Raw genomic sequence first — 27648 nt, 5'->3', positions numbered from 1 at the left:
TGGTGAATTATCAGCTAGGTTTCTACAAGAATCACAAATCCAAATACTAACTTCAGGGAGGAAAAAAGAAAAAGAGAGATTAGACCCTGAAGAAAGTACTTGCAGAATAAAATAGTATTTGGGGGGATAGTTAATAAACACATAGAAATATAGATAAGTATGACCAGAAACTTATTTGGAGGACATGGAGCTAGCACTGTAACTCAGATAATAGTAAGATTCGGAAGGCTGTGGAAATGCCCCCTTCTCAACAAAGAGTGAAATGAAAGGGAAGAACAGTGAACTCAGATGCTAGAAGTTAAGAGCCCAAAATCCAGGTAGCATATAACAAGGGCCTCAGATGCTGATGTCCAGTTGCATCTGGTGCAAATAGTGTTTATTGTACAGCAATGCCTTCAAGTGAGCCAATGGTGTGCTGGGTTTCCAGTAGGCATATTGCACTTTCTATAATCTGGACATGTAGCTACAGGCCTGTAGTGCAAAGGAAGCAATTCTCAAAGTGGGGTGCCACACCAATAGACCTAATTATGTCCCAGGCCAAATGTATGATGACCAGTTTCATTCACTTGACCTGTTTTCACACGTAAGAGAGGTGTGTATGTTTTCACATGTAAGATAGATGTGTGTGTGTGTGTGTGTGTGTGTGTGTGTGTGTGTGTGTGGTGTGCAGGGATGATTCCTGTTCTGGACAGTGTCCAGGTACTGCTTCTCAAAAATTCCCAGCAACCTGAGGCCAGAGCAATAGAATGGTGGTTAGGACCTTTGCTTTGCACACAACTGACCTGGGTTTAAATTCTTGCCACCTCTTGTGGCCCCCCCTTCAAGGCCAGGAGTGATCCCTAAAGACAGAGCCAAGAGTAAGCCCTGACTTAGCACAGCAGTCAGGTGTCACCCAACAAACAAACCAAAAGAAAATTCACAGCTGCGCAAAGGTTAAGGAAAATATATCAGGAATCAGCGTGGACTACGAGCAGGGCGTTGTTCTCAGCAGTTTCTTTTGTCTTCGGTGTAGTAGTGGCTGTGAATGTGACCTTTCTCCAGCAGAACCCGTCTCCACCTTTCTTCATCATCTATGCAGGCATGTCCCTAACTAGACATGATGGCTTTAGAATAGATTTGAGGGTCTGACGGTGGAAATCCATGATAATAAAGTAAAGAAACAATTTTCTGTATTCAGGCAGTACTTGGATGGTGGTTAGTCTCATTTCATTCAAATATAGGCTTGTAAATAAATACTACATTATTTATTTTTTGAAGTTCTGTCATAGTTAAGAAATAGCCTATCCATGAGGAGATGAGCTAATAGTTGATAATGAACTATAGGAAACATGAAGGGTATCACAATAATTGAGGGATGGGAGGGCGTTGGCCATTTTCAAGATGATTTTAAGTTGAATTCAAGGCAGCCCAGTCTTTGTTTTGGCTAAAATGCTTTGAAACCCAGTAGTTAATTTTAGCCTTCATCTATTTTCAGGTAAATTTAATCCAGTGTGGGGCGCGTGTGCTTTAGATCTGGAAATGTCATTTCAGAAGAGTCGTTTGATGTTGAGGAAATCTTGTGAGAACTTTAATAAGCCTCTTAAATCCCGAAAGTTCTATTTTGCCTGGAGGAAAAGGAACCACTCTACCTTAAAATTTCCTTAACTCTTAAGTGAAGGCATTGGATTGGGAAAAAGTAGTGCTTTTTGGCCAAAGAAAACTCAGCTATTTTTTTTTCCTCCTGGGTCTTCAAATGCAGTGCATCTTACCAGAAGAAACTCCTGCCTGGGTAAATTATTTACTGATTTGCCTAGAAACACAGAAAAACAGTCACGAAGCAGGCGGGGAGATGTTTCATTAGAATATTTCACATGTAGTTTGTTGGAAATGACCCTCTTTGTGCCCCACAGAATGGAAGGAAAGAAAGAAAACCTGCATTTCTTTCTCCCCAAGGAATACAACAGGTCGGAGACAATAGAACCATTCCCAGGTGTTCTCTTGCCATAATTAAAAGCCTGTGCAGTGTCTTTGGGGGGACAGACCCTAAGCGCTAAATACTCTGCTCATTTTATTCCAATCACTGGCTTTGTTTGTTCTCTAAATGGGTTTTTAACACTATATAAAATATTGAAGAAGGAAAAAAATCTCTTTTCTGAGAAGAGCACCAAGTATGAAGTTAATTAGAATTTGATTCAGTGCTTCCACACTTGCTTTGGTTTTGACCTTTTAGTTTTTCTCCAAATGTCCCAGTAAGAATAGAACTCGAACTCGAACTCCTGTGAATAACGCTGAAAGGCAGTGTGCTTTTCACTTGGGTTTCTCTGAGAGCAATGCTCTTGGCCTGAGAGGAATCCACAGTTGTGGGTATTTGCTGAAAACAAAGGGATCTCCTCCACCTGTTTCTGTCCTGGCAATATCGTGTAACTTAGACCTTCCTCATATCACAGATGTAGCTTTGTACTTGGCATTAGGATGGGTTTTTGGTTTGTTTTTGGTCACATACCTTGTTAAGTTTATTTATAATTACTTTAAACACAATGATTACAAAGTTGTTCATGATTGAGTTTCAGTCATATAATGTCCAACACCTTTCACCAGGGCACATTTCCTACCACCAGTGTCCCCAGTTTCCCTCCCACCTTCCACCCCCATCTGCCTCTGAAGCAAATATTTTATCCCCCCTTCTTATTTTTCCTTTCAGACACTGTTGTTTTCACTGTTGTTAATAAAGGAGGATCATGCCTATCTCTTTCCCTCTTTCCAGCACCCAGTTCTTGTCCAGAGGAGCCATTTCCAACTCTCACTGTTCAAGTGGTCCCTTCTCTACCTTCATTCCACTTCCCCGCTTTTTGTGACAAGCTTCTTCTCATGGACTTGTCCTCCTGGCCCTCATCTCTTTTGTCTCTGGATATTATTTCCATACTATTTTTTTTCTTCTAGCCCATAAATGAGTGCTATCATTCAATGTCTGTCCCATTCTCCTTCTGACTCAGTTCACTCAGCATAATACTCTCCATATCCATCTGTTTTTAATGTGTGCTGGTCTGTCCATCAGATGTATGAAACCAATATAGAAAAGTGTCATGTAGAGTTGGAGAGACAGCTCAGAGGACTGGGGTACATGGCCGGCAATTGAGGCCCCAAATTTGTTTTGTTTTTGGTTTTTGGGTTTTTTTGTGGGGGTCACACCCGTTTGATGCTCAGGGGTTACTCCTGGCTAAGTGCTCAGAAATTGTCCCTGGCTTGGGGGGACCATATGGGACGCCGGGGGATGGAACCATGGTCCTTCTTTGGCTAGTACTTGCAAGGCAGACACCTTACCTCTAGCGCCACCTCACCGGCCCTGAGGCCCCAAATTTAATCCTCAGATGACCCTCCCCCCAGAGAGCTATACTTCATCCCCGATTATGACCATACATACAGCTGTCCAGCCCATACAGCTACACCAGGTATCATTGGGAATGTTCCCAGGTCCCCCTGAAAAATAACTGGGAGCACCCCAAAAGGCACATTTGAAGTAATTCTCAGAAATCAGAGTAGATTTCCCCTCTGTTGTGATAGTGAACTTGTGGTTCTTAGAAAAATGAAATCAACCCAAGGTGAGCAATTATAGGAAAATAGGGACTTCTCTAAGTATTGGAACTGGGGGTGGAGGATGGATGGGGAATGGAAGGAGCAGGTGTAGGGAAACCGAGGTGAGTAGATGTGGTTGCCAGTGAGTATTGAGGGGAGTCTAGTCTACAGGACAATTCATGTTTAAGGACTGGCATCCTGGAGTGGGAGAGGTGAAGAGAAGTCGTGTGATGGGAACATACTCAGGCACTGGGGAGAAGACCCGGAAGGCTGGGCACAGGCTTGGAATGAGGGAGCCTTGGGTTTAGGCTTTGGGACCCACTGGGGGTACAGGAGTATGAGGAGAAAATGTACTTTTGCCTCTTCTCTGCCAAATACATCATAAGGTGGACAAGGTGGATCCCAAGTGATAGTCAAGTGGGGAAGGCACTTTCCTTGCACATGGGCTGACCTAGATTTGATCCCATATAGTCCCCTAAGAACTGCAGGAGTAATTCCTGAGTACAGAGCCAAGAGTAACCCCTGGGCATTTCAGGGTGTGACCCAAAAACCTGAGAAAGAGACAGAGACAGAGAAAAAAGAGGAAAGTGGAAGAACTCAGCAGTTTTCCATTCAGAAAATAAGAAGGAAGGAAGAAGCAGATTTGCTACTAAGTACACTCCTGGGTGAAGAATTTAAAAATGACCCCTGGGGCCAGAGTAGTTTGTTTGCCTCGACCTAGGACCAACCTGAGTTCTATCCCCAGCATCCAGTATGATCTCCTGAACATGCCAGGAAGCAATTTCTGAGCGCAGAACCGAGAGTAAACTCTGAGCACTGCTGGGTGTCCCTCCCCCCCCCAAAATAAATTAATTAAATAAAATAAAAATGACACAAATCCAACAGATAAAGAGACTTCAAGGAGTGAGGGATCAAAGGGACCACAAGATTGAGACTAGACTGGCATGAAAGGTGAAGCGAGCTGGTTTTTGTCCCTACTTAGTTTCAATGGGTGGCCTGGTCCTTGGGAAGATATAACTGCACATGGTAGAAATAGAAGCCAGTGGGACTGGAGAGATATAGCATAAAGGGGAGGAGGATTCTTGCCTTGCAGGTGGCTGCCCTGGGTTCAATCAGCAGCACCCTATTTGGTCCCCTGATCACCAGGAGTGATTCCTGAGCCAGGACTAACCCTGAACATTATTCTGAGCCCCCCACCCCTCGAAATAAAGAACTATAAGGCAGGCCAGAAAGTTAGCACAGGGCTTAAGATGCCTAACTTGTCTGCAGGCAGCCAATTCTAGTTCACTTCCCTGCACTACCAAAGATTTTTGAGCCCTGAGCACAGAGCCAAGAGTAAGTCCTGAGCACCACCAAATATGATCCCAAAACAAAACAAATAATCCCCCAGGGACAAAGAAAGAGCTCATGTGACTGAGAGCAAGTTTAGAAAAACAGAGGATGTGCCCCCCGAGTTTGGTCCACCAAGCCCCTACTAGCCCATAGCACAAGACCTGAGCCACTCTGCATCTCGCTTCTGGGGCTGCACTTCCATATTCATTTATGGGTGCATTAAATATTTGCAGATGCTGAGGCATAGCTGAGCATCTGTATCTCAGACATGGAAGCCGGAGAAGGAAGTGTGGGGCATGAAGATGGATAGGGCATTAATCATGGGGCGCCAGTGCTCATGGCTGATGTATGGCCACGGAAAGAGCTGTGGCCTTGGCAAAGAATCATCTAGTCTGGATAGGGAAATGAAGATTTTCACCCAGTTCAGATAAAACACATCCTTCCACCCTAGCAGAGATGTTTCTGCCGAATGTCTTCTCAGTATCAGGTCCAAAAGGTGTTGTTTTTTTTGAGCGGGTGCATTTTAACATATTTCAGTTTAGTTCTAGGCCGTCCCGTCCCCCCCAAACAGGCAACCTCAGACAAATGGCACCTTTGGTTTGTTAGCATGAATCTTGGCTTTCTGTACTGCCATGTGGAAACCTAGGATTCGAGGCACCTGCTGGCCTGTCTCCGAGTTACCCAGGGCATGCTTTCTCTCCAAGGTACCTTGTGATACAGGCCCAGGGACCTGTGCTTTGGAAATAGCTGGTCAGTGCACCCTCAAAAAAAAAAAAAAAGCGCAATTCTTTTCCTCTTGGAATCATTAGTCAGTGCAGAAACTCCAGAGAGCACTTTCGGTGTCATTTATATTCACAGAGTGAGTTCTCAATCGTGCCTCAGTGTTTTCAAACAGATCGCATGTTGCTCAGTCTCATGGTTACATCTGTCTTGTTGTTCTTGAAGGAATTTTGAAAACCAGAACCACCAAATCACACATGGCCCTTATATGGCCCTTTTGGTAGCATCCAGGGGACTTTATGCAATGTTGGGGGTGGCCAAGTGTAAGGTAATCATGTTCATTTCTTCTCTCTCTATGTATCTATCTCATTAGTGTTAAATTTGTGGCATTCTGTGACTAACCCCAGAACTGGTCCTCATTTCTGGAGCTCTGCCCAACTGCATGTGTTTGGGCTTGATAGTTCTGGTTGCTGGTGGAGGGGCAATGGTTGGCCTTTCCCATGGCCATGGGAAAGTAAATCGGACTTTGAGACAGCATACACAGGTGGGCCCACAGAATCATGAGCACATATATGAAGGACTGAGATGTTTTGCTAAGCAAAATGAGAAGGTTTTGTCTTGTTTGGGGGCCACTCATGTCCTGACGATACTCAAGGCTCTTCCCTCAGGGATCACTCCTGGTAATGCTGGGTGAAATATGTGATGCCAGGGATTGAACTTGGAACAAACATGTGCTTGGCAAGTGCCCTGCTCACAGCATTCTCATTCCTGAAAATGTTCTTAAAGGTGGCTCCTAAGGAGAATTTTCAAAATCGAGTTTACTGTATTTTTCGCTCTATAAGACACACCTGACCATAAGACGCACATAGTTTTTAGATGAGAAAAACAAGAAAAAAAATATTCTAAAGCAAATGATGTGCTAAAGTATTTAATAAATGCAATGTGAGATGCCGTTAGGAGATAGCAGCTTGGAACAACCAGTCTGTAAGGCCAAAGTATATTTAAAACACATCGGTCCACAGCTGGTTAAACATATTTACCTAACTCTTTTTTTTTTACACCAGAAAATTAAAAAAAAATACTTTTTAATACTTTTCAGTTTTATTTTAAAAAATAAATAGTCTTAAACAAAAGCTCTCTCTCTATGTGACGATGAAAGTGCTTTAACCTGATTGCGCTTACTATGTGGTATGGTCTGCACAATAAAGGGAACATAACACTGTAGATGTCAAGCGGTTAGTATATACTCTCCTGCCCTACACTCAGGCTTCAGTTCCAGGCAGCATTCACTCCATAAGACACAGACATTTTCCCCCATCTGGGTAGGGGGTTGCATCTTATGGTATGAAAAATATGGTAATTCGGGAAATGGTACATTGTCATTTCCCACAAAGGCTGTGGGAAGGAGCAGCAAATCATCCTGCATTTTGCATTCAAATTCCATCTCTTTCTTCAGAGCCTCTTCTAGAATTGGTCTAGTATGTAGTTTTTTGTTTGTTTGGTTGGTTGGTTTTTGGGTCACACCCAGCGGTGCTCAGGGGTTACTCCTGGCTGTCTGCTCAGAAATAGCTCCTGGCAGGCACAGGGGACCATATGGGACACCGGGATTCGAACCAACCACCTTTGGTCCTGGATCAGCTGCTTGCAAGGCAAACACCCCTGTGCTATCTCTCCAGGCCCTAGTATGTAGTTTTTTATTAATATTTTTAAATTTAGAATGTTTCAAAACATATGATATGCATGTTTTAGAGAAAAAGAGTGGGGAAATGATACACAGCTCTACTTAGAGCTTGTAGTTTTTTGTTTGATTTGAGGCCACACCCTGAGTTGCTCAGGGCTCACTCCTGGCTCTGTGCTTATAACTCACTCCAGACATTTCTGGGGGACCTTATGGGGTACTGGGGATCGAACCTGCGTCAGCTGCATGCAAAGCAAACGCTCTCCCTGCTGTATTGTCTGATTAGATAGCTTGTGTTTTAATCATAATTTGCACCTTGACAATGTTCTTCTCCTGTTCCACAGGCATTTCCTATTCAAAACAGGAACAGGGACAACGCCACTGTTCAGTACTGCAACCCCGGGGTACACAATGGCTTCTGGCTCCGTCTACTCGCCGCCTACTCGGCCGCTGCCCAGAAATACCCTTTCAAGAAGTGCTTTTAAGTTCAAGAAGTCTTCGAAGTACTGTAGTTGGAAATGTACCGCGCTGTGTGCCGTAGGTGTCTCTGTGCTCCTGGCCATTCTCCTGTCCTATTTTATAGGTAAGAATCCCAGCTTGTTTTCTATGCCCATTGGGACCAGGCATTGTTGGGTCATTGTCTGCAACTTAATTGAATGTATTTGGCTAAGAAGTTGATTACAAGATCCCATTTTTGGGGGAAAGGAAACAATGGAACTCTGTAAGTGCAATGTAACAATGTACAATGTTATAATATAAGTCTTGTAACAATGTGAGTCTTATACGTTTCATAGGTGAAACTTTTTTTTTTTGGTTTTTGGACCACACCTGGTGATGCTCAGGGGTTACTCCTGACTATGCGCTCAGAAATTGCTCCTGGCTTGGGGGACCATATGGGACACCCGGGGATTGAACCACAGTCTGTCCTATGCTACCACGGGCAAGGCAGACGCTTTACCACTTGTGTCACTGCTCTGACCCCTCAAAAGTGAAACTTACCTTCCCAGATGCTACTGCTGCCTAAATCCTGAGCTTTTGTCTTTTTTTGTTTTTGTTTTTGTTTTTGTTTTTGGGCCACACCCAGTGGTGCTCAGGGGTTATTCCTGGCTGTCTGCTCAGGAATAGCTCCTGGCAGGCACGGGGAACCATATATGGGACACCAGGATTCGAACCAACCACCTTTAGTCCTTGGATCAGCTGCTTGCAAGGTAAACGCCACTGTGCTATCTCTCCGGGCCCGAGCTTTTGTCTTAACCAGGAAAATCATGTTGTCTGTCTGGGTCTGAACTGACCCATGTGAAAAGTAACTAATTCCGTGACATGTGACATGGTAGAGTTTTCATCTATTCTCATAGATCGTGTAGGTTTTCCTTTGCTGGTAACCAGAAGGAAGGGCACTGTGAGGAGAAGTTGGCACATTTGGGAAGGGACGAAAGGAATTGAGCCGCCATCTGTGAGAGGAAAATGGAGCTGTAGATCTCATGTGCTTGGTGATACTTGCAGACGCAGATCGCACACAGGCAGGATTACTTCCAACTCAAGGCATGTGTTAGATAGACATGGCTAATAGTTTGGGGCACCCTTGCCCACCTCACGTGGAACTGCCTCTTGTTTCCTCAGAGGGCTTCATACTGCACCTTGGGCTCCCCAGCAGAAGTGAAATGCAAGATGAAAACTTAATTTCTGTGTATTGCCTCCTGGGAAAGAGGGTCTGATGTGTATCGATAAACTTGTCCCTTTGCTGAGACCACACACATTTGCAACCATCTGCAGCGGGTTTACAGGTCCCAGGTCAGTGAGGACTATTTCTGCATCTGGAATCAGTCTGTAGAGACAGGGCGAGTTTCCATCCAGAAAGGGCCCAGCTGTTCACAAATATATCTGCGTTGGCTGCATCTATTATTTGCATATTCCCCGCAGTGTGCGGCTGCGGTATTTTCTCGGTGGTTCTAAAAGGCAAAATATCCCATGAAACCCACCGCACCTGCAAATGGGGCAGAGTCCAGTAAATATGCAGATTCGGAGATGATTATTTTTTTACTCTAGTGCATGCAAGGGACCTCAGATAAACATGGCGGGAGCTGGAATTCTGTGCCTGTGATGCCAGTGTTTGTTGGCCTCCTTTCTGATGCCAAGTCCTCTATGTCCTGCCAGTTGAATATTTGGAGTTTGGGTTTGGGTTTGGGGGGTACACCTGTTACTTTTGGCTCTCAGCTCATCAGGATACCTCCTGAAGAGTTTTGGGAACCATATATGGTACCTAGGGTTGAACCCAGCTTGACCATGTGCAAGACAAATGTTTTCCTTTCTTTACCCACTGTGCTCCCTATCTGGCCCCTGTTGATGATGTTAAACCCTAGCTCTGTTGCTGATGAATGACTCTTACATTCTGTGACTGGCAGGAAATAGAATTTCAGAGTAAGATTCAGTCTCTGTGATTTGTGAAACATCCTTTTTTTTCCCCCTCAAGATAATCATAGGTGAATATGGTCACGTATTAGAATTCAAAATAAAAATTCAAAACGTTCTCATTCTTTTTCCCCAGTTGCCTGTTTTTACTCTTGCCAGATCCTAACCAGCACCAAAATGTAAATTTCTTGTTTGGGTTTTATTTTTCCCCACATGGAAACATACAGTGATGCAATTAAGATACCTCTGAGCTTGAGCCAACATACCAACTCCGTATTGAGCATTTTTTATGATCTAGTTATTGTGCTTCAAATTACTGCGGTGCCACCCAAGTGTTATCTGGCTAGAATTACTTCTATCATCAAAGAATTATCTCCTCCTTTCATTAAGCACAGATCCACTTAGACTGCTCTGGCCCTTATGTGCTCTGAACACCATTATGCTCCTGGGATGATTTTTTTCCCCTTAGATAAGGGACAGAATTGCATTTCTTCACCAGGTAGCCTGAGAAATTAATTTGTTCTAACTCAAGTGCCACCCTCTGTTCTAGAACAGCAGAGCAAGAACTTGTTTTGGAGAAGCATTTGATTGGGTACATAAGGGGGAGGGACAATGGGAGGGTGTAAGAGAGAAGGGAGAGAGGGAAGGAGGTGACCCATAGACCCTGGAGTCATTGGCAGAGCAGCAGCATCTATGGCTCAACCTTTTTTATTTTATTTTATTTATTTATTCATTTATTTTGGTTTGGGTATCACACCTGCTGATGCTCAGGGGTTCCTCTTGGGTCGTGCTCAAAATTTACTCCTTGTAGGCTCAGGGGATGCCTGGGGTATGTATCCTGGGATGCCAGGGATCAAACTCTGGTGGACCACATGTAAGGCAAACACCCTCCCTACTGTGTTATCACTCAGGCCTCCCTTTATTTATTTATTCATTTATTTATTGAATTTATTTATTAAAGACTCCACCTTTAATAAAAATGCTCCCCTCCTTGAACGTAGTTCTCCCTTCTCCTTCTCTCTTGCCCACTGCCAGGGCAAAGACAGAGCCTTGAAAAATAAGTAAAAGCAATACCTTGGGGGTGTTCTCTCTTTTGGAGTATTTTCTGATTCTCACTTGCAGTCAGGGGAAGAGAAGGACAGAGAAGGAAGCTGAAGAGGTTTTTTGAAAGAAGACCACTTTGTGAAGTGGTCCAGATGAGAAATGCTTGCTAGTTTTCCTCTTCCTGTTGAATGCCAGAAACTCCAGGAAGGCTATGAAGGTTTCCCAAAGGCAGATAATTTGCAATTCTTTTCCATGCATATAGGCTAGAATCTATTAGTTATCAGTTGCATTAGTTATATTCCAGACAAGGCTGATTTCATAGATATATTATGAATAGATTTTGTACTCTCCATTCTTAGAATGCCATGGTTCTCCATGCAGTTGTACCATTCTCACTTATTAGACATTTTGTGCCTATTATTTTATTTTATTTAGCCATTGCAAAAAATTAGTCAAATTCAGAATTCCATAGTTCACTGGAATCAGTTCTCAGGGGGGAAAGTGCCCTGTACTGATGTGGGACTGTTTCAAATTTGGCAAAATGATGGACCAAATTATTGTCCCTCCTTCTATCTCTGTCCATTGACCAATACTGCTGCTGAGCGAGATTTTCTTTTCTTAGCAATTTTTTAACCCCTGCATATGTCTTTGATTCGAACAGTTCATGGTTGTTTTCATTATGGCTAGTGGTTCTGAGGGTCTTTTCAGTTACTCAGTGGCCACTGGTATGTTTCTATGTGTGATATGTGAACAACCTTGTTTGACACCCCAATTTTCTCTTGGAATATTTTCTCTCTCCTTTTAATCTCACTTTGCAAATATGTTCTTATTTTAGACATGCATAAGTTACCATGTGTGTTACACGTTTCTAATTTCTTAACTTAATTAGCATCTGGTTTTCCAAAGTTGATGTTTGTATCATGAGATTTGTCCTTTTTGTTGGCTCAGTACTTTAACCGGGCCTGTAAATCCTTATTTACTTACTCTAATGTTATTCTTTGATTTGAATTATATTTTCTTTGTGTGTTCTAGGGATTTTCAGTTCAGGTTTGAATGAGCACTTCATTCTAACAGTCCAGAGGCCAGTGTGGGACATGCCACAGACCCCCACTCCCAGCGTGATCTCTCTTAGCAGTTATTCTGGATGCATAATGTAGCAGAGCCTGGGACCCAAGCGATAGCACAGTGGGAAGGGTATTTGCCTTGCATGTGCCGACTTAGGTTAGTTCTCCAGCATCCCTTATGGTCCCCCAAGCCTACTAGGAGTTATTCCTGAGCACAGAGCCAGAAATAACCCCTGAGCACCGCCGGATGTGGTCCCAAAACATAAAACAGAGTCTCTGATGTTGAGGAGACTTGGACTAGTAGAGTCTATTTAAAAGACTAAGACCCATTCAGTACATTGGGTTGGATGCCAGAGTGTTAAGCAGATGGTCTTCTTGAAAAGGAATCCTCCAGAGTCTGAAGACAGGGAATGGGGTGAGAGTGGAACACCCTGTAAAATAAATCCCCAGGTTATAAAATACCATGCATACATATTTCCACCCCAGGTGTACAGGTCTAAAGAAGCAGGGATTAATAAATGAGGCATTTTGGGGCTGGCGCGGTGGCGCTAGAAGTAAGGTGTCTGCCTTGCCAGCACTAGCCTAGGATGGACCGCAGTTCCATCCCCCGGCATCCCATATGGTCCCCCAAGCCAGGAGCGACTTCTGAGCGCATAGCCAGGAGTAACCCCTGAGCGTTACCAGGTGTGGCCCAAAAACCAAAAAAAATAATAATAAGTGAGGCATTTATTAATAAATTATGGGTTTGGGGGCCAGAGGAATAGCATGGAGGTAGGCCATTTGCCTTGCCTTCAGATGGATGGTGGTTCGAATCCCGGCATCCCATGTGGTCCCCCAAGCCAGCCAGGAGCAATTTCTGAGTGTAGAGCCAGAAGTGACCCCTTAGCGCTGCCGGGTATGAACCAAAAACCAAAATAAATAAATAAATAAATGGATCATGGATTTAAATTATGGATCAAGTAATAAAATTATTTTATTAAATATAATTAATAAATAAAGCCAGTCAGGAAAGAATCATGGAGGTGGTTTGCCTCTTGCCTCATGGTATCTTTGAGCACCAAAGCCAGACTGGCTTTTCTTTATTCTCAGCATAAAATTAAACCGATAGGGGGTTGGAGTAATAAGATCTAGGTAGACTTTTACATATCAAAGGACTAGGCAAAAAGGAAAGAAGAAGTTGGGGGAACATCTTTGTTTTGGGTTAATAGCTGGCTGTCATCTTACAGCACCCAGGAATATATCACAACAGCTCATTTTCTCAGAATTTATCATGAGTTAGGAGTGTGTTCAAATCTTCATGTGAATGTCCTTGATTCATTGGCATAAGGCCCCCTCACCATTGTTTCCTTCATTGACCAATGAGGACTCAGTGACTTCAAGATTTATTTCATCTGAAGTGGCCTAGACAGTAAAAAGATTGGTGTTGGGTTAGAAACCACCCCCTCTGGGCCAGGTGGTGGCGCTGGAGGTAAGGTGCCTGCCTTACCTGCGCTAGCCTAGGAGACGGACCGCGGTTCGATCCCCCAGCGTCCCATATGGTCCCCCAAGCCAGGAGCGACTTCTGAGCGCATAGCCAGGAGTAACCCCTGAGCGTTACCGGGTGTGGCCCAAAAAAAAAAAAAAAAAAAAAAAAAGAAACCACCCCCCCCCCAAGTATACTGACTCATTCAGCCAGTGAGGGTCAACTTCCACCATTCCTGTGTGTTTGGGACTGAGTATGTTTGCCCCGGTTGATGAGCTGGAAAGACCTTAGACACTTTATTCCCATTGCCAACACAACAATGTTTATATAGGACACGAGGAACTGGGATACATGCAGGGAAGCAGGGTCACAGACATAGCAGAAGGATAGCCAGGGGGAATGAGACAACAGGAAGAAGATAAGCATAAATACTAGGGCTAAGGAATGTCTCTGGAGCAACACAGTGTTGATAGGTATCTCTCCTTAAACCAAAGCTCTCTGTGAGAGACAGCCCAGAGTCAATCCCAATTGGGAAGTAATCATAGGGAGATGGTGCTCCTTCCCCATCTCTGGAGCTGTAACTTCAAAACTTTTGCTTCAAAGAGAATCCCCAGCTTATAGGATTTTATCTGCCAGGAGGTTCAAGAACAGCATCACACCAGAGATCCAACACCCAATAACCCTGTTCCACCTACTGACTCCCAGACCCAGTCATAAGAAAGAAAATGGGGATGAAGTGGAAAGAAGTACAGTAGCATTGCAGAAAAGTCCTACTTATGTCTACCACAACAGCCCTCGTGGTCTTCCAGAACAGAGAACTAGGTCAGGGAGAAAGTCCAGACACACGTATTCCCCATATTTATGTTCCAGGTATAGATGCTTGTTAAAGGCTTTCACTGATGAGCAACAGATCATTGGGTTGGATTGAGAAGGAGACCCAAGCTCGGGGTCCAGACCAGCTCCTACAGATACTGCCTTGCCCTTGAGTGGTGAAGTTCTGAGCCTACCATTTCCCAAAGTAGACTTGTTCATGAGTATTGTCTCTCTCTGTTTGTCCAGGTCTGTTTCCTCCAGAAATACGTGGTCATTGAGTGCTTGTGGTGTGATGAGCCATGAAGGGAAATAGCATTGAGGCTCTTGCTTTTAGTTCCTAAATTTAGACTCAGTGGCCAGGGGAGACCAGTGACTGTCCTTTAGCCAGAATAGATGTGAGCTGCCTCTTAGATGCCTCATGATGTGGATGAGACGCAGTGAAGGAGTGAGCACAGTGGATAGAGTGATGTCCAACCCAAAATAGACATGTATGAGTTTGTCTGATCCTAGGCTCATTTTTTTAAATTTATTTAAGGAAAATGCATCACATAGTTGACATAGTTGATCATAATTCATTCTTTTCAATGTAACTCAATTCACATTGTATTAAGGTCAAGAGCTGATTATAATTTCTGGAAGAATCTTAGTTTTATTCCAGGTTTATGTAGGTAATTATGTTCATACTACCGTAATCCAAATTGAAATAATTGTAGTGGGTATTCCATATCTTGGTCAATGGCATTTATCTTCAGTGTCTCCAGTTTTTTAGACCTTAGCTATTCTAATTCTTAGTCTTTGAGAAATTTATAGGAAAGTAGGTGTCCCTTTATGTAAATATTTGATATATTTGCAGCAATTTTGTGTAAATGTGTTTATATGACAGCATTTTAATTAGCCTTGATAAATTTGCTTTTGCCTTTTCTAGTTGATACCATTTTCTTTGACTAATTAATGGATTTTTTAAAATAAGTTTTTTCTTGTTTTATTGTTGGGACACAACAACGTGTATTTTTAAGATATGTTTTGGATATATATTAAATAATTACTACAAGTACTTATTTTCATTTTATGATAAAAATTTATTCAAATGTATCTAAAATACTAAATTATTATTAAATTATTTAAATTTATGTAACTTATTGCTTTTTTTTACTCTTTTTTTTAATAATAGCTTATTTTTATTGAAGATCAGAAGTTAATATACAGTTAACATTATTTCTGCACACAACTTTCCAACAGTACCCCCATGGCCTGAGCGCTTCTAACCTTCACAGTAGCCCAAGGGCCCCTTTCATAATAGCTCAATCCAGGGCCTATTTTAGTAACATAGGATTGAAACATAAACCAATCAGATTTGTACAAGTACAACAATTTTAACCAATGGGAGCATAAACACATTTTGATGGCGGGAAGGATAAAGAGGAACCTGGCATGATGGGGGGAGGGGAAGCAAATTCTTAAACAAATAGCTAAATGATATTTACGCAAATACAATTATTTGTTTAGCCTATTTTCCATTAGATCTATCTTTTGTGCAAGCAATAAGGATCATAATTTAAACTTTACAAAAACATATCAATAACTACATACTTGAGAGCAGTTACAAAAACAGGTTCCATGGAAAGGTTAAGGCATCTGGTTAAGCCAGATTCTTTGTGCTGAGCTAAATTTATTTGCAGAGTTTTCTGTTGGTTCGGGGCTATGCAAACTTTTGTGGCTTGAATCAGACTGGCGGTGGAAAATTCATTCAGAATTCCTTTGATATGTGGGGTGCTCGATCTCCCACATCTCCCCCTGTTTAGTATACAATATAGAAGGGACAGACATGCCTCGGTGGACTGGCCACACTGGGTGAAGAGGTGTGGGGCTTCCAGTCACCGCATCTGCTACCCTTGATTCAGTCGTTTCCAAAGCTTGGCAAGGCACAGATTGAGGTCTATGCGCCAGCTCCTCGATACCTTCAAACTTAAGTGGCGGAGAGTTGGCAGGAGGGGAGATGTCAGGTGTCAGCTGGTCTTCTGAGGTGCATAGTTGTTGGTACAGAACCTTTGAGTCCTTTCTGGTTGCTTCATCCACTTGATTCTTTACAAAGGTGGTGAGTTTGCGAAAAGCCCAAGGACCAAAGGAAACTAGCAACATAAAGCCAATGAAGGGCCCCAAAAAGGCTGGGAGCACTGTTGTTATCCATGGAGTGGTAGAAAACCAATTTTTGTACCAGCTCTCACTCTGCTCTATATCTTTTTGTCTATTTACTAAATTATCCTCTATGTGTTGAATGCTATCTCTAGCTAAGCCGAATTTATTTTAAAAAGCAACATTTTACTCTAAGGATGACACAAATTCCCCCCTCCCTCAAAAAAAATGTTAATTTTGAACTACGGCGGTTATTCTGCACTCTTTGCTAGAAAATCAACAGTAGTGTAAACTTCTTTAAGTTTGTAAACATTTTTAGCCACAGTTATAAGGCATTAGCAGATTCTAGAGTATGAACCAATGAATAAATATTTGTGCTTACACCAATAACACCTAGGCCTTTTAATAAGGCTAGGGTGATGGCAGTGTTTGATTTTTGTACTGCAGCGGGGAGAGACACAAGATTATATTTAAGAGGTAATAAGGCAATTTTTGATCTAACAGTCAATTTAGGCATTAAAACAACCAAAACACAGTGGTACTAGGACTAAAGAAACAAATGTAAAACAATGGGGGAGATAAACTAGTGAAACAGGCAAAAAAAACGTTAAATTGGGGGCAATCATGAACTGAAAGGAAAAATCAACAACAAGAATTTGATTACAAGAAAGTTTTTTTTTAAAAAAAGAAAGAACAAAAGTACAATAGCAAGCACATTTGTGAAAATTATTGTATCCCAATGAAATACAGTGGCAAGTATAGGAAGCTCTAGTTGCTTGCTAGCTGTCCATTCAGTTAAATTGATGTGTCCCCATAGGGATGATAGCATCAAAAAAATGAAATTGCCCAGAAATTCAAAGCACTATTACCTATACTATGACTTTTAGGTCATAGCTACACTTCCTGGAAGAAGGAAGTCCTCTTTTTTTTTTTTGGATACTCACTCCAAAAACCTCTCATAATATCTGCCCCAAAAAGGTATACCTGAAGTTTGGTCAGATGGGTGTCCCATATGGGAATCTTAGATGATCAGTGATAAAACAGGACCATCAGGAAAATGGTGATTCTGGGTAACGGAAGCAGCAAGTGTGGCTTCAACAAGATGGGGGTTTGGCCAACCCTCCCCTCCCAAGATGACTAGCTTTCTACTGTGTAGGCAGGTATGTCCAGGAGTTTTCATAGTTCAGCTTACATCTCATTCAAGAAAAGAGTCTCTGCTGGCCCAGTACGAACATGGCAACTCCATTTGTGAGTATGGTTACAGGTGCCAGGCTTCCCAGAAGAAGAAATATATGCCCGCACTTTTTCCAAATGTCCCCAGCTTTTAACTGCAAAATGTTGCAAGCATGTAAGTAGGACTTTTATTTGGCAAGTGTCCATTAGGGTTTCCTTTATATTACCAAGCCACCATTGAAAAGTCCTCAACGACTCATTTCCTGTGTAAGTCAATAGGCCTGGTTCTTTTGGGGTCCAAGATTGGTCCATGGTCCAGATTCCAAATCCCAGAAGCTACAGCTTGAGGATCATGGTGATGTGAGCCTACCTACTGCCTTCCCAAAACTAAAACCAGCAAGTACCTGGACTCCTTTTTCTGGGTTCTGATTTTCTTTTTCTTCTTTGGATTTTCTGTGGTGACATCTGACAGTTAGAGATGACCAATGGGTAATATCTCACCCAAGTATGGACCAAGGAGAGGGTCAGTTCCCATTGCTTTTGCTTCTGTTCTTGGTGATATGAGGAGACAGTTGGATTATTGTTTCTGGCTCCCAGGTTTTTATGTAGAGTTGGGATTCAACTTGAATTTTCCATGTTGTGCACATAGAGCAATGACCAGAAATCATATTATAAATCATATACAGTACAGAAGCTGGAATGATAAATCGATGATTAGGGCACTTGCCTTGTATCTAGATGACTTGGGTTTGAACTTTGGCATCCTAAATGGTTCCCCCAAGCACTGATAGAAGTGATCCCTGAGTTAGAGCCATGTTAAGCTCTAAGTACTACTAGGTATGACCCCCAAACCACACACACACACACACACACACACACACACATGAGCGCGCTCTTGAAAAGGCATGTAGATTCCAGAAACGGTATTTAAACACACCACAATAAACAATGGAATGACTTTACTCTCACTTGTTAAAATGACAGCAAAGTCAAACTTGAAATCACGCTGTTGTGGATGGTTAGCTCCATGCTGCTGTTGCCGCTGGAGGCTCATACTTGAATGTGGATTAATTAGCACAAATTGAAGTGCTGATATCAATTTCTTTATAACCTGACTGATGTTTCTCTGAACTTCTAGGATGCCCAAAATTTCAAATAATGTCCTGTGTAGTGGCACCTACTCTTAAAACTAAGCAAAAAAAAAAAAATGGGAGGAAAGAGACAGAACAATAGCACAGGTGGAGGGCGCTTGCTATGCATACAGCCAACCCAATTTGAATCCCTGGCATCCCATATGGTGCCATGAGCCCACCAGAAATGATCCCTAAGTTCAGAGTCAGGAGGAACCCTAGCACATCACTGGGTATGGCCCAAAAAGAAAAATAAATAACTAAATTTATCAAAATGTAGTATCCAAACCTGTTTCCTCAATTCCTGGCCCTTTGCCTAGGCACAAATATATTTGACCATGTTGTTTTGGTAATTTTTATTGAGAGAGAATTCACACACTCACAATTACAAGTTACCCAGCTAAGTAATTTTATTATTTGGGGTAGAATATATGCTCCCAGGTACTCAAGCATCACCTTGATCCATTTTAGACCCACTTCCAACCTGAAAAGAAACCTTATATTATCTGAGTACTAGTCCCAGTTCCCAAATCCATAAACAACAGTACCTTGAAAAGACTGGTTGTTAGTAGATTTTTCAGTGGCATGAAATAATTCAGCAACTGCACTCCTGACATGGGTAGCTATCCAGAGATCTGTTTGCATTTTCAGTCTTCCTTTTCATTTAAAAAATACATATGTCGTTATTTATTTCCTTGGAACAGCTGCTACCAACAGATTCCTGAAATAGTTGTTGTCGTATGTCTGCTAAAAAGACTGTCTAACAACCTAAATGCTCCCTAGATCTAGCACAACATAGCCTGTCGAATCCAGGTTCATTGCCATTATAATTTCATAGCAGTTATCTTTGCTACTTCTGCGCCTATTTGCATTTTATGAACATTTTTACCTCTCTGTGTACCTTGAAATGGATTATGGTACCAGATATATATACATATAGAGATACAACTCAGGGTCAGAAGGAATAATTCACCAGCCCTTTATACTTCATGAAAATCAACCATTTAAATATATATATTTAATATATATTATATATACATACATACATATGGCCAAATAAAATGTGTTGAGACATTCTTTTTTTCTTCTTGGACATGTCTTTGTAAAAAAGTGCTGTTTTATTAGGTTATAGAGCACAGCTGAGCTATGAATTACACACCATTTTTCACCCTGGCTTCTTCACTTACCTCCTACTTGCATTGCATTCAGAAGATGCATTTCGTCGGAGATGAAGAAGGAACATTTTTAACACGAATGTGATTTCATCACCAGGCAGAAAAGAACCCGTGGCCTCTATTGGAAAGGATTGAACACTGTAAAATGAAAAATGTAAAATCAGTGTATCAATATTTTATGGTCTCCTTAAAAACATAAAATTGAGGGTATATTGAAACCTGATTCAGCAGTGAAAGGAGACTCAAAATCCTTAAAAACATAAAATTGAGGGTATATTGAAACCTGATTCAGCAGTGAAGGGAGACTCAAAATCAAGCAGTTTGTCTTGAAAAGAGGAGAAAATACTGATCTGAAAAGGCATCTTCCAGCACTCTGAATTTGAACGTTTCAAGGGGTGGGGTGGGGAATCTCAATTAGCAACTCATTTAGGATGGCTGTGGGTTTTCCTTATGAAAGGTAATCCTAGATGGATGAAAATTCACAAACATACACAGTCTATTTGTAATATGTCCTGAGGTTCAGTATGAACAGAATTACTTGGTAGTATTCTGCTAGAATTATTATTTTTTACCCACCCCGTCTGCTAGAATTATTTTTAATGTCTGCCACAACAGATAGAAATCTAGACAAGGTAACAAGGTCATTGAAAATTCTATTTCTTTCTAATTGGTTCCACATAATCCTGCCACTGATTTCTCAACTGAACATCTCATATAGCATCTGTCTCTGTACATGCAATATTTTTGACTTGGTAAATATTTTGTTGTTTTTATTAATACTGCATAAACACTGAGTTTTGAATGACTCTTCCTATGTACTGCGGTCAAATAAAATAAATCACTGCCAAATGCAAGAAAGTCCACAGCAGTGAGAAAGCTGCTTCCTCACCATTTCCCAAATAATTTATCTTACTCTTAGCTTGATGAGGTCAACACAAGTTAATAATAAATGAGAAATACCATGTTGAAAAAGACTGATACTGGTTTTTGCCATCTCAAAGGAAGGGAATCTCCTTCCTGCCTTGCAAAGAATGCCTGGGAAGCTACAATAAGAAAATACCATTCAAGTCAGCTCAACTCCAGTTCATGCCAGGCATAAATATCTTTTCTGTGAAATATGGAGCTGTTTTCTCAGGTTTAGGCCATCATTTTTGCAAAATGTAGCATCTCCCATCTAATGACAAGTGAGGAACATAATACAATATTTACCGTGGCAGTGCACCGTGGCATCAATATTTAATTGGTGTTGCATATGTCATTTGCTTTCACTTTAGTTGGAACGAAGAGCCGCAATTTCAGAGAGAAATATCTACAGGCAGAGAAGGCAAAGGAAAAGTAACTAGTCTGTATAAGGTTCAAGTATGATAATCTGAATAGATTGCCCAGAATTTCAGGGAAGAAGTTAGCAGCAAGGCCTTCAGGTTTCATTGAGTCATTGTTCAAACAAACGTCTCATCTTTGCAGATAAAGCAAAAGTCGATTGTGTATAGACTTGGGAGTTTTTTGTTCTTACACAATCTTAGAATGTCCACAGAGGACTTCTTGTCTTGCTGCCTTTGGAATGGGCATCCCTGGTGGCTTTGATGGCTCAGTAAACCCACGTCAATGTTGGGGTAGCCTTGCCTCTGTTCGTTCATGAACTCAGCACTTACATAGGAGGGCTCCTGTCTGGGACAGACATGATGAGATCCACCAATGACCAGTGCCCTGCCTCCAAGATTTTGTCTTTGCAGAAATGCCAACACAGAACATTTCATAATAAAACTGACGATCGTTTGTGCAAAAAGGGGAAATGCAGACACTTCGGGGAGCTCATAAAAGGAAGAAATTAAGTGTGTCTGAGCCTGAAAGAGAGGGTTTACCTGCTAAAACTCAGATTAATAACTTGGATTATGTGTTTTGACAAATGCTGACGTAAGGATGAATTTTATGTGTTACCACATAAACCTAAATGCGGCCTAAAGAAAAATCAATTCTGAGGAATAGTAAAACCAATATAAGTGTGAGATAGAAAAGGTAAAATCTGTCTGTAACTGAGAAGAAACCAAAAAAAAAAGATGTTTTTATTTCTTGGTTTTCTTTGCGTTAACCTAGCTAGCACCCCATTTTGTAAGAGGAGAAAGAAATCTAGAAATTTGAGGGCTACGGATCATTAAAATTATATTCTCTGTTGATCCTTTTCCCCTAAAACAGGGGTGGCGAACAAGTTCAACACAAAATATTTTAAACTGTGAGAGTCAGAGAGCCACACCACGCAGTGACCTGCCAAAACAGACAAACACTCACACAAAAGCATATAATTTTAACAATAATCTATTAAACACATATTGCATTTTGCCATTTTGAGTGAGGGTCAAAATCCTGTTTGCCACCACTGCCCTAAAATTTAGATGAAACATACACACATGCTTTAACAATTTTATTTATGAATCAGAGAAATAACACAGTGGATGAAATGTTTGCCTTGCACATGGCCAGCCCGGGTTTGACTCCCCACTCAGTAAGCCTTTGTATTTTTCTGATAAAATATTCAGTGTTTTTTTTTATTATATTTTATTTATTTGGAGCTTCGGAGCCACATTTAGTGGTGCTTTTGGGGCCATTTCTAGCTCTGTAGACACCTGGTGGTGCTAAAAGCTCCAAAAGCTGTGCCAGGAATTGAACTAAGGTTTGGGATATATGAGACAAAAGTGCCTTGACCCCTGCCCAATTGCTCCTGTCCTATCCAGTGTTTTTAGTTTGTTTATTTGTTTGGGGGCCACACTCAGCAGTCAGCGGTTACTCTTGGCTCTGCATTTGGAAATTACTCTTGGTGGTACTAGGAGGACCATATAAAATGCTGAGGATCGAACCCAGCTCAGCCTCTTGCTAGGCAAATGCTCTATCCTCTCTATGGTTGCTCTGGCCCTATCCAGTGGTTTTAAAGATGAGAGTGGGTCTTTACCTCTTAGGGTTCATCTGAAGCTGTTCCCCTTGGTGCACTAAGATAGAACACATGTTCCTCTCCTGAGTTCTCCATCGACTGGCCATTGTGACGTACAGTGATGTCCTGGTATCCTGCTTTGTTCAAAGTCCCCCAGTCAGTTTTCTGTTTCCTCCTACACTGTTGTGCTCTTCCTGCCCTCCATCACACCCTTGATGCCTTCTTTGGCTGTTAACAGAAAAGATGAATTTACCCCAGGCTTCCCAGCTGTGGTGGAGAGATGCCTCACGACCACCTGGGTGCTGACTGAAGGAGATTCTAGAATATGGGCTCTTGGGGGAAACAGTCGAGGGCCTTTGGCATCTTGCAGAGTGTAACTGGCTCTTCCCAGGCATTTCCTTCTAATCCTTTTCAATATCACAGTCGATTTAATTCCATTAAACACAGCAATTATTGAGTGGCCCTCCTCAATATTCGATTTGCAAAAAATGAGTAAGACGTCATCTTTGCCACACTAATGCTGCAGGCTAGAGAGGGAATCCAGTATCTAAATGCCACCTGGCAGAGCTTGGCCTGGGACACTTCCAAGCATGGATGTTCCAGTTTGAAAAACTTTGGGGGCTGGAGACGAATTCTGTGGTTAACAAGTTCAATTCAGGAGTAAGTCCTTATCCTCATACACCTGAGTTTCCTCACCAGCGTGGGCCAGAGAACAAATAGTGCTGCCTGAGGAAATATTGGACAGATTCATCCTTTTTGATGAAATGTGAATGCTTAATAAATTTAATTGCGATTAAAATAATTATTTTATAAACAATCAATATCCCCACCATGCATTGAGGCCAGCATTCAAAATAAATGGACAAATTGTAATCAGTGTTATTCAAGTTCAGGTAGAAATTGGTAGCAGTAAAAAAAAGTTCACTGAGGGGCCAGAGCAATAAACGTACAGCAGATAGAATACTTGCTTTGCATGTGGCCAACCTGGGTTTGACCACCAGCATCTCATATTGTCCTCAAAATAAGCCCTGAGCACAGACCCAAGAGTAATCCCTGAGCACTGCCTGGTGTTGTCCAAAAACAAAACAACAACAACAAAAAAAACCTAAAACAAACAAAAAAAAAACAATCTGGGAGTCATTGCTGAGAGAACTGAAAAGAGACTACTCTAATCTTTCCAGTAACTCCACTGGTCATTTTAATAAACTACTTGTATGAAGTGGTTCTGAGCCTTCCGGTAGGAATATAGGTCTTGTGGGTAAAAGTCCACCAATTTGGTTTCCATCCTTGCAGATAATTTTGCATCTCTCCATTCCATGCTATTTTTAAAGTCCAGCTATATTTAGCTTTTAAGTCTTCAAAGAATTTTCTTTAGGATCTTAGGAAAGAATCCCATACTGAGAAGCAGTTGCACCTTTGGTACAGAAAAGTGGACCATTTATTTTTAGGCAAGGAAAGACAGTCCCCTCCGGCCACCCAAGAGGAGCAGGTCCCCTGGGCATCAGAGCCCAGACTGCCTTTGTAGTTGACTTTGAAATCAATACATTTCCCCCCAAATGCTCCCTGCAACTTCATTCATAAGAGGGACCATCAGGAGCTGAACAGTCGTACTGAGGTTAAGGTACTTAGCATACCTCTGATGCTGCTTTGAATCCCCAACACCCCATGTGATCCCCCGAGCATGATCAGGAGTGAGACCAGTATACAGAGCCAGGAGTAAGCCCTGAACATACACAGGTTTTAGACAAAAACAAAACAAACAAAAATCACAGGAGTGAAATCAGTTTCCAAGGGAAAATACACTCACCTTTCTGGGCACCCTGGGAATTCTGTGGCTTCCTAGGAGCAGCTTCCCCTCACCCCCAAGGAGTGAGGTATCAGACCCCTCCTTTTAACCTTGTGGGGATCCAAGGGGGGTATCCCACTGCTTCCCTGCTGCAGTTGAAGTCCACAGGACCCTCAGGGTTTGGGGTGAAACAGGTGGTGCAGACAGACCTCAAGGGTCATAGATTTGGTTTGAAGTTGCCACCAGATCCCCACATAAATCCACACATACACACACTCCCCAGATCCTAACGCACATCACAGCTTGTCTCTCAGATGTCTGGCTTTGGAAGAAGCAAATTGAAAACGTGTGGATGCTTAGTATGGGTTCACCACCATCTATAATGAACGAGACTTACTCGGAGGAGTATACCAGCCCTGTCCTTGGCTCTTGGCAAGAAACTAATTAAAGTGTCTCAGCTTGTCATTTCCAGGTCTATTCTACTACTTAAAAAAAGTTGAAGCTGCCTAGAAAGGGGGGGGGTGAAACTTATGTTAAGTAGGTCATTAACATATGTATAAATTCTTACCAAGAGTAGAATGTAGTTCCGAAGCTGCCTCTGATAATGAGTGAGTGGATTCAGGCAGCTAATAACACTGTCCCTTGGACCACAGTTGTATCCAGGTTCGAGCACCTAGGGTCCCCCAGGCACCACCAAGAGTGATCTCTGACCATCATCAAAATTAAAATTTAAAACCACAAGAAGTGTTAGGAGGAACACTGTCACGTTTGCCTCATGCTAGCTGCAGAGAGTTTGGCCGACTCTGGCCAGTCCGAATCCAGCTACATATTGGGGATAATCCTGTTTAGTTTTTCCAGAGTTCTTTCATTTGTTTTGCTTTGGGGCACACACCTGACAATGCTCAGGACTTATTTCTGGCTCTGCAATAAGGGATCACTCCTGACAGTGCTCAGAGGACTCTATGAGATGCCAGGGATCAAACCTGGGTCGACCACATTGCCAGACAAGCACCCTCCCCACTGTGCTATCACTCAGGCCTATCTCAGAAATCGTTGACATTGTTCCCCAGTGTTGACAACAGTTACCTCAGTCCAGCTTTATATGGACTGAAAGGCTGAAGCTGAAAAGCTGAAGGTTGGCACCTCTGGGCAATTGAAAAGGAGATAAAGAAGGAGCACACAGCCCCTTTCCCCTAATAGAGCCCCGAGCACCTGCAAACCAAGATTCCATCAGCATGACTGTCTACTGAGAACTCCTGATTTCTCTTTCCTGGGTGACACAGACAACAGTGTGATTATTATGGGCTTCTGCTGTTCTGTGGTTGGCTGTTCTAGGCAGCCTAAGCCACGCTCTAGGAGGCATCATAGTTTTGGAGAGAAAATGCAGTAAGATGCAAAAGTGGGGTTTGAGTATTCATGAAGGAGACACGAGTTCAACTTCCTGGCAGAAGCCCAGAGGAGTCTCTTCATGGCATTCAGAAAACCCTGGTGACGGATGGCAGAAAGCCGAAAAGGGAACGAGAGGAATCAGAAACAGATTCCCCCCTTTCCCTCAACCCCCAAAACTGTTCATTCATAAATCCTGCCGTTGCCCTTGTGTTTCCTGTCAATACTCAGAGGCATTTGCTGCACCAAATGTTACAATGATCAAACCCCATCCCCCAGTTGGGAAAAATCCTCTCTTGTGAATGCCAGCACGAATTCATATTACTCAGAAACAGGAAGCATGCGTTCAGAGGCATCCATGTGAACTCCGAATTACTTTGAAAAGCCACACGCATTTTCAAGCCTCCGTATCTGGGTCAGCAAGGTAGAGACTGTTGAAATACTATTAGCCTTAAACATTAATAACAAATAATAATGGATTCAAATGCCAAAATACTGCCTACCACGGTTCCGTCAACATGTATATGAACACAGCAGGAAATCGAAAACAAAGGCTAATTTATGGAAAACTATGTATTTCTAATGACAGTTTAGACCAGTAGGGGGTCCACACTGCAAACTGCTGGCTACGGGAGAGGTTTTCATTTTACTCAGAAACCTTGGGAGCATCTTGGAAGCTGCCATCACATCAAATCATGGCCCTATATTTAAGAGCATTTTTCTTTTTCCGTAAAATACAGATTTTTCATAGGGGTGTCATGTCTTTTCTGGATAGTCAGGAAGTGGAAATGGAAGTGAGTGAAGAAGTGAAGAGTTGTTGCTTTGTAAGCCTTGAAGAATCCAAGGATTTGGATTCTTCAGAGGAGAGTTTGAAGGCCAGAGTGATAGGACAGCTGGTAGAGCATTTGCCCTGCATGTGGCCAATTCGGGTTCAAGTTTCATTACCCTAGCCTAGCACCACCAGGAGGGATTCCTGAATCCCTTTGAATCAGGAGTAATTCCCGAATACTGTTCAGTGTGGCTCCCAAAAAAAAACAACAGAAAGGATAGCTTTGGGAGTCAGGAGGCACTTTCTTTGCATCAACTGACCAGGTTCAGTCCTTGGAACTATGTATGGTCCCCTGAGCACTACCAGCTATGGCCTCCAACACAAAAAACAAACAAAAACCCCATAATATTGTAGTTTGATTCCATGCAGCCTTATTGTATTATCAAACAAAAGCAAAGAATGACACCATATCGTTGATATATTGCTGCCTTGTGAAGGTCAAATGTCTTATTTTTATGTTTAATATTTATCCTAAATTTATTTTTTATTTTGGGGGCCACATCTAGCGCTGTTCAGGGTTTACTTCTACCTCTGGGTCAGGAATTATTCCTGGGAGGCTTGGGGGACCATATAGGTCTCAAGGGATTGAACCAAGGTTGGCAGCATACAAGTTAAGAGCCTAACCCAATGTACTATACCACTGGCCCCAGTACTTTGTATTTTAAATATATATAAATAAATATAGATATATAAATATACTTCAAATTCGAATTTGGAAGAAACCTCTGAGATCATAGTAGGAACTATCTTCAGCTCTTTATAAAAAAAAAAATGTAAGTCCTAACATATTTGACCTCTTGCCTCCTTTAAAAAAAATCAATTTACAAAGCAACAAATAGCAACAGGACACACACACATACCTCTCAATGGAACTGAGGTTCCTGCCTCAAACCCCCAACATTCTATTTGGCCTGGGAAACACCCATTTCCAGGTCCTGAGTATCAGGTATTTCGTGCATGAACTCCATCAAGTTGGCTTTTTCCTCTCCACTTACTCTCCTGAGATATCTCCTACTCTTTGCTTTGGGGAGAATTTCTG

The 27648-nt window shown here is 42.1% G+C and overlaps 1 protein-coding gene across 1 annotated transcript in view; it reads left to right on the top strand.

The window, feature by feature from the left end:
• The window catches only part of TENM3 (teneurin transmembrane protein 3), a 745099-nt gene that overhangs the window by 568248 nt on the left and 149203 nt on the right, over positions 1-27648 (top strand). Inside the window, 1 exon segment of the mRNA XM_049771415.1 lies at positions 7627-7865. Within this exon segment, the coding sequence (XP_049627372.1) occupies positions 7627-7865 (239 nt within the window).

Source organism: Suncus etruscus, chromosome 4 (genome assembly GCF_024139225.1).
Source record: "Suncus etruscus isolate mSunEtr1 chromosome 4, mSunEtr1.pri.cur, whole genome shotgun sequence".
Lineage (NCBI taxonomy): Eukaryota > Metazoa > Chordata > Mammalia > Eulipotyphla > Soricidae > Suncus > Suncus etruscus.
The sequence above is the reverse complement of the archived record's forward strand: the minus strand, read 5'-3'. Positions and strand labels throughout refer to the sequence as shown.